The sequence below is a fragment of the Poecilia latipinna genome, unplaced genomic scaffold (assembly GCF_001443285.1).
Source record: "Poecilia latipinna isolate Pla-1442-1.1 unplaced genomic scaffold, P_latipinna-1.0 Scaffold298, whole genome shotgun sequence".
NCBI lineage: Eukaryota > Metazoa > Chordata > Actinopteri > Cyprinodontiformes > Poeciliidae > Poecilia > Poecilia latipinna.
Genome location: NW_015112914.1, coordinates 674,753 through 682,947, shown reverse-complemented (window position 1 = coordinate 682,947; position 8,195 = coordinate 674,753). Strand labels below are relative to the sequence as shown.

Below are 8,195 nucleotides of genomic sequence, written 5' to 3'. Positions count from 1 at the left end.
TGAACATTAAAAATCTCATGGAAAATCGACATGATCAGGAGTTGGTAATGTGACGTCTTGAACCTTTTTGGTGTTTCATTGCTGGAACCATGGATTATGCTCTATCAGAAATCTCTCAAGTAGGACGTCTGACCAACAGTTTGCGCTGCTGGCATCAAATCTAATTTGAAACCGCATGTTGGATGTACTCAGATTGTTTTTATCTGATAATAAAAGCAGAAACTGAGTGAGTGTTTCATGAAGCCATGCTGCATGTTGTTCTTCCCCTTAGTTGTGCTGCTGCTGAGAGGCAAACAGGCACAGCTTGTTTCACTCTGAACCCTCAGGAGCAGAGTATGAAGCCTGGTGTGGACAGTCTCAGTGCCACTGGGCCACGTGGGACAGCTTGGGTGTTGCAGGTATTGGATACTTTGCTGGCAGCTGGTGTGCTGCAGTTGACTGCGGCCTCAGCTTGTTTGTCCCCTTAGTGAGTTTGGGGACCTATTCATGAAGAGTTGAGTGTTGCTTTGGAGAGCTGGTTGTGGTCTTTTTTTGGGTTGTTCTAACTTATGGGTAAGCAGTGTGGTCAACCCTGCATGGCAGGAACCACTGTTATCTAGGAAGACCTAACTTCATTACACAAAGAGGTACCATCATTGTTTATCCATCGGTTGAGGATTTTATGTAAGGCTTGTCACTGTTGGTGGGAACAATTTCCATCGTCACAAAACATCGGCCTACAGAAGCCCTTTTTAAACTTTTATAGTAATTATCTCAGCTTCTGTTAATGTTATTTGTGGCAGATCAAATGAAAAAATAATAAAGAAAGGGTTGAAGTGTGCAGTAGCTCAATGTAACACATAGACAGTTAGTGCAAATGTAAAATAAGGAAAAATAGCCACTGGCATCAATGGATACATTTCATTTTTAAATCTGTGGTTCTTTCTAAAACTCAGGCTTTGACTTTAGCAAGTAGAGCAGGAGTTCATTTTTCATCAGTTTCTATAAGCTAATCCTTACCCTAAACCTAACCATAATCACTACCTAATTTATACCTAGATTAGGCCAAATCATAATCTAAACTCAATACAAACCTTTGTCCTAAACCTAGCCCTATCCCCAAAACAGCACTTCTTATGGGGCCTGGGCTTTGGGCCCCATAAAGAGCAGTGGGTCCTCACAACATAGTATTTGTTAGAAAAATGGGCCTTACAAGACCAGAAATTCTGAAATGCACACACAAGCAAATGTGTGCATAAATTGGTGCGAGCTGACAGTATCTTCACTCTAATCAGAACTTAATTACTGTGCTAGCAGCGTCACATTAACATATATTTCTCCCAATTAACCAGGGACACACACTCAGGGAAGGAGAGGAAGTGACAAAGAAATCAGACATTTCTTGAAGTTTAATGAGCCAAGAAATGAATTGACAAAGCAAATGTGAAGCTTTAATCTGTCAGCCTTATTCTGCCTCACTAACAGAAATGGATCAGGTCAGCTTTACAAATTTGGTGGGACAGACAATGGCAAACAAAAATAGATACTAATTATATTTATTAGATTAATCTGTATTTGATTTGGTCTGATCACATAGCCAATTCTAAAACCAATGAGCCAGAGTCTAAGGCCCAAAGGAGAATTAAGGAACTCTTTAAAATTCAACATCAAATCCATTTTTGTATGAATATGTTAGAAAGATTTGAACCAACCAATACAGAAATCACAAGAGTTTGTCTCTTTGAATGTTTTACTTCCCAGGAAGCAGGAGTACAATGACTACATAATGCAAGGTACTGATGACCAACCGTTCAAAGCTTTCTGTTTTTAAACAGTGTCTGCGTTTGTGCCCAATTTGTTACAAATGCAGGATCTGCACATAGACGGGGAATGAGCTCATGCTGTGAATGCTGAAGGTGCTACAACGACCACAGTTCATTTTCCAAAAGCCAAATGTCATACTGGCCATAGCCAGACTGTTTGGAAATGTAAGGTTAGAAAAGAGTTGATGATTAGCAGACAAGTTAGACAAAAATGATAATGAACAAATATTTTTCCAACAGAAAACAAGGAATGTGATCCTCTACACTATCCAGAAAGTGAACATCTTTTAACTGTGCAACATGCTGTGAAAATGTATTTGCTCCCAGATTGTTGTCATGCAGTATATCCCAAGTCTGTTTGAGCTTAAGGTCACATACTGATGGACTGCCCTCTTCCTCCTGGATTTTCTGATATAGAGCAGAATTCACTTCAGAGCTGAGTCCTAATCTGACAGTGCTGTAGAGCAATACATATATATGTCTTGACAAATGTGATTCATGTAAGAGGGGGAAACATTTCAAAAAAGCATTCTCACAAAATAACAACTAGTCTCATCTCAAAAAAACTGATTGAAATTCTGCAGTATTTGTCATGTTTTGTATTCCAGTTACACGTCATCTGTGATTCATGCTTTACAACAGTAATCGTATGATATCATTGGCTGGACAAACACTGCTCTCCTCTGTCAGTGTAACGTGAAACTAAAGCCACAGGGTGATGACAAAAATGCAGAGCTGTGGGTAAAGGATGGAAAGGAACATTTTGTATTAGGCTCTAATGTCTTTGTTGGAATGCCAAGCCTGCCTACAGTTCTGTGTCATGACTCATGTCTTACTATCCAGAGACACCAAAGCGCTATTCCTACACAACAGTGGAACCGTTTCAAATCTTGGCCTTGGACTGCTTGCTTTAAAGTCTAAGCTAATTTGGATAAATCTTTGTTCCCTATATTATTTAATTTTTCTGGTCCAAAATTTTGATGCATGTCTCACTTCAACTGTGTAAAAGCCAGATAAAATGTGACATGACTGTTTTAACTGCAGACTTCTTGGGGGGGGGGGAAGGATCCTAATTAGAATCACATACAGAAGTGGTACAGAAAAAGAAAAGATCGGAATTGGGTTGTTCAGACTGAGGTGAAAGGCTGGATGTAGATCACATCACATTAAAAAGCAGGTTTGAGTTGCATTTGCCTGCTGTGTGAATGTAGTGAAAGTAAATGCTGCTGGACCCAAACAGCATCATCTCTCTTTTTATAAGCTACATAAGCATAAATGTAACTCATGGCCATACTAGAACAGAACAGAACATAAATTCGTAATAAATAATCACTCATATTCAGAACTTTATACAATATTTATTAACAATGTAGTAAATTCCATTGTTTTTATAATAAAGACAAAAACTGACTTTTTACAGGGCATATCTTCAAAAAGGGAAGAGCTCTTGGTTTCAGGGCAGAGGGTGTTGAGGAGGTGAATGGGGGCTGAAGCAGTCTGGCAGGAGGTCCAGGGCAGCAGGAGGCTAAGGCTTCTTCTGTGAGTGTGTGCAAACATAGACCGTTTCTGAGACGTGTCATGCAGGCGTTTACAGAGCCGCCCTTTTATGCTCCAGAGGACATAACTCTCTGCAATAAACCTTCCGTTTCCAAAACCTTCAAGCTAATGCACAACAAAGAAAATAAGTGAACTTCAAACCATTTGTGACCTTGTAGTTGTGAATTTTGCTTTGATTCTAATAAATATCCTAACATTTTCTGCCCAATAGGGCAATGTAATCTTTCTCAGTATTATAAATATGAAAATTTGATTATTTTCTTTACATAGAATATAGAAGTATAAAAATATATGAAACCAAATAACAAAAAAAATCAGTGAGTTACTCATGTATATTTTTACCAGTGTGCTTTAAAACGCATGTATCTGGAAAACATTCACTCCTAGCACACTTACATTTAAATACACCACATCAAACCATGTACAGTAGTACTCTGAATATTACAAAGCTAAAACTATAGCTGAGGTGGACTTAGTATGTAAAAGACACTTGAAAATATGTTACAATGGCTAGATTGTGTGTTTAGTGGAACAAAGATACAATTCTGCTTAAGCTAACTGTGTAATTCACACAGAAAGCAACAAAACAAATGAAAACATCAGAAACTAGCTCACAAAGCCCCTCTCTCTCAAGAACAACAAATAAATTTATTAAATTTTTATATGGCCAGCAACAAATGTGTGCCATTTTGTTATTTTTTTTAGGGTGACATTAGAAAGGTCAGCAGAAAATAAAAAAATATATAACTCATCTACTAGTTAAATTTTGAAAAGGTTTTCTATTGCTTCTTTTTGCATGTGCTGTCTAAAAGGAGTCGGTGCTCGCTGTTGAAAGGTGAAATGTGCTTCGTGTGGGACGGCTACTTATTTAATTTTGACCTAGAATTTAGTTTTCTACGTTTTGGTTGGTTCGGGGCAACAGAAGACGGGGTTCCTCCAGGGCAAGAACTGCGACTGGTATTAGTTGAAATTGTGTTTTTTGAAAGCTGAATTGTGGCCTGATGAAGGGTATCAGTTAAAATCCTGCTTTAGTAAATCATGTGCTGTAGAACTTGCTTTACTTTTACTGGTAGTCAATAAATCCATGGTGCAAAAGCATGAGCTACATTCATGACTACAATTTTACACTTTGGTAAAAACAACATGGACTTTCATAAACAAAGTAGAATTGACCCCACAGCAGACTATTTACATCGTTTCACATCACCCTCTGTTTTTGCTTTACATAGCAGAAGAAAAAAAAACTGGAAATGTTGCTTTAATTTCCAAATGTTGTGTATGTACAGCAATATGTTCCAAATCAAGACTAGTGATCTTTCCTGATATATACATAGTTTGTTTTTAGTCATTTTTTTTCCTGATTGCATTGTTTGTCTTTCTACATATGTTCACTTACACCTTCCCCATTTGGAATTAGTGCAAAAAATATATTTTCCCTCAGTTCTTCATATTCATTTACTTATATTTTTTTTGCATTCATTTAAAGCTATTTTATATAAATTTCTATTCATTTTAATCTGAGACTTTTCTGTCTTTTCTTTCTCTAACCTGTGCCTTAACTTTGTGTGTATTGATTCTGAAACTGAACCACTTATTTTCAGTTTTTTTTTGTTTTCATTTTCTGTTTTTGTTGAGGCCACTTTCGTCATAATGGCCGTTTCCTTCCTGCACAATTCCTCTTGATTCTAATCTTTCCTAAGCTGTCAGTGCTCCATCTGGGCTTTCTCTTATTGGATTCCTGTGGTAGAATTTCAAATGGGCCAATCAGCAAACATAAGGAGAAGTTGTGAACTATGATGTCAATTTTCAAAAATGTACTTTCTCACGTGACATATTTTGGTGACATAGCTGTTGTGAATCTGACACGTGGGCATCAGAATAAGGCTGGTTTTACATAGGAAGTAGCATTTTTTATGTTCAGCTGTGCATTCTGGTGTTGGGGAGAAGGGAACTTTGGAAACTTCACACTGGCTCAGTTGTTTGTTACGAATAGTGTTTTTATTATTATTTTTAGGTGAAAACTAGTATGCGGCAATGTGGTAAAGAGAAACCGATGCACAGACATTTACTGATCATGAATGGAAGAGGAATGTGAGCAGCAGTGGTGTGGTTGAAATGTGAGAGTTAACTTGACACTGAGTGGAGAGGAAGGACTAAAAAGAACCTGGTTTTCTGAAATCAATGGCGTTTACTGTGATCCTTCTGAGTAATTCTGACTGGGAATGCTGAGATCACAAAAAGCCTGATGCACAAGTTAAAATATATAAACTTGATCATATGGCACATGGTAGAATGCTCTGCATGGCGCATCCCTTAGCATTGAACAAGATATTCGTAAGAGTTTTGAGGGCAGCACTGAATACGCCACTTTCTATGTCAAAGCAGCCTAACAAACCTTTTAAAACGGAGCTGAACTCTCAATGTTCCACCTGAATTGTTGCTGAACTTTTTTACGTTTGATAGTTTTTATCACAAGTTGCCTTTTAACATTGTGGTGAATTACAGGCACACTGAGTATACCACAGAGCCCTTTCAAATACATGTAGGGTGCTGGTTTGTTAAGTATTAAAGGTACTGCACTGAACAAATACCTCTTTAATTCTTCACTTTATGAACCTAAAGTGGAACTGAAGATTTAGCCATCACAGATCTCATTTTGGGTGACTACTGTGATATGCATTGATGTCTGAGTTTGGCATTGTGTTTTCACATCATTCTCAATTTTCAACTTAATGGATATGCATCATAAAATACAAGCCCCAAAAACACCTGGGGAAAAAATCTGTTGTAAATCCCTGACATTAAACGTATTCAGATATTCACAACTACTCTATATCCAGAGTAACATTGTTAATGCCAATGCAGCTTTGAACACATTTTTTAACTTGATAGTCACAAATTTAATGTCGTTTAGATCTTAAGAGTTCATAATTTATAAATCTTAGAGCTGAAGTTATGCACAAAGTACATAAGATCTAAGTATAAGTATATTTTGCAAGCAATTTAATTCCTAGTAAATTTTGACAACAAAAATAAAGTAATGATATTTAAGTTTGCCTCAAGACGAGGCCCAAAAGCACCAAGTGCAAGGAGTGGTTAAGCCTCCTGGCTTGTAAACAATCTAAAATAAAAGCTGTGCACTCCAAAGCTTAGAATCATAGTGTGTGTGATGCTAAGGGAAACTTGTTTAATTACAACGAGCCTTTTCCTGATTTGGAAAAATAATTAAATCTACAACAATCAGAAAAATGTTTTCAGAAGTTAATAATCAGTAAACCTATACAAAGCTATTGAAGTGGTGCCATAAAAAAGGAGATGTAAAATGTTGTATTCTTTTCTTGCATTCTTTTTATTGAAATGAACAATGAGGCTTTTTTTATTTACGTATGTGCTTTTAACAAAAGTAAAGTAATCAAGAGCAGAATTTTGATATCTTTTTTTGCCATTCCTGTTCTCCAGTCTTTCTGGAATTTGATACAGTGAACCAAACTAAAGGTTTTAAATGGTTTAGTTGTAGTAGTTATATCCTATTTTTTTATTTGTTTAAATCGACAAGCATATTAAGGATATTTGTACAAATTGTTGGTATTTTTTGTAAATTTACAGAAGAGGATGACAAACTGACAAAAATGTCAGGAAAATACAGTTTTGTAGAGCTATCAATTTATGACGTTAGAAAAAGTTTTAAAAATCACGGTGTTATAAAAATGTTAACTTTATATCATACAATATATTTTCATTCTTAAGCATTTTTACAGTTTTTTTTTTCAGCAAGTTCATGCAATTAGATCAGTGATAGCCTAGAGTCTTTGACATGATTATTGTGAGACAACCCTGTAGACTTTAAGTAAGTTTCATCATTTTTAAGCAGTCTCAGTGAAGGTAAACATTTTTGAAATATTTTTTTTTATAAGTTTATGTCTAGTATTGTTAATGATGTGTACTTTAAATCAAAATTGACTTAATAGTTAAAAACAAACAGACCAAGAGATGAAAAGAAAACGCGTAACAGTATAAACAAATGTTCAGGAACAGGCACCTTATAAGTATGTAATCTCTTTTCCATAAGGTTTTCGTGTGTTAGCCAGCAAAGATTGTGCTCCCAGAAATCATGGATCCAGTCCCGGATACAGCAATTCCATCTGGCTTTACAAGAGAACATAAATATGAAGTCACTCAAATACAAACGTTAAATTCTTTTTTACCTGTGATGTGCTTGATTTCACTCATGTCCTGTTTGTCTTTAATTTACATAGTAGAGCCAGTAAACAATGTTAAAGAAGGAAAAAACAGTTGGGAAGATCATTCGTGACCATTTGTCGATAGAGTTTACATCAGTCAAGTCCGGGATGGTGATTTTTAACTGAGAGGCCCGCCTCCGAAGTCGGCTTTTCTTTTGAGTCATGTGGCGCTCCAGTGCATTTCGCCCAAAGTTGTGCCTTGTCAGCCCTGATTTGCGATATTGCAGATTTGAGCTGTCATATGTTAACATGGTATTTCGCGGGTCATTGAGACCCAGAGCCAGCTCTGTAACACCCATGTCATTCTTGATATCCAGAGTGCCCAAGAGGATGTTTTCATGTGTATCCATCTGTCAACAGAAGAGTTACAGATATATCACTGAGCAGTAAAAAAATAAAATACAAATCTATTATGTAAAGGTAAATGTAAATTTCAATACCTTTTCACTTTCCTGTGTTGGTATTATTTACTCAATAATTTAACAAACTGCATAAGGTTCAGATGTACATAATTTTGCATATGAATACTGTTTGTATTGAGGTGGGCATGTTAGTCAATACTATGTATGCTATGAATGTATAGAAACGGATTTTG

At 36.4% G+C, this 8,195-nt stretch overlaps 1 protein-coding gene across 1 annotated transcript in view; it reads right to left on the bottom strand.

Moving 5' to 3' along the window:
* Positions 1-3,147: 3,147 nt before the first annotated feature.
* LOC106948642 (gamma-aminobutyric acid receptor subunit beta-2-like) overlaps positions 3,148-8,195 on the bottom strand; it is a 41,759-nt gene continuing 36,711 nt past the window's right edge. The window contains exon 10 of the mRNA XM_015034434.1: positions 3,148-7,950. Within this exon, the coding sequence (XP_014889920.1) occupies positions 7,603-7,950 (348 nt within the window). The 3' untranslated portion in view covers positions 3,148-7,602. The remainder of the gene's footprint in view (positions 7,951-8,195) is intronic.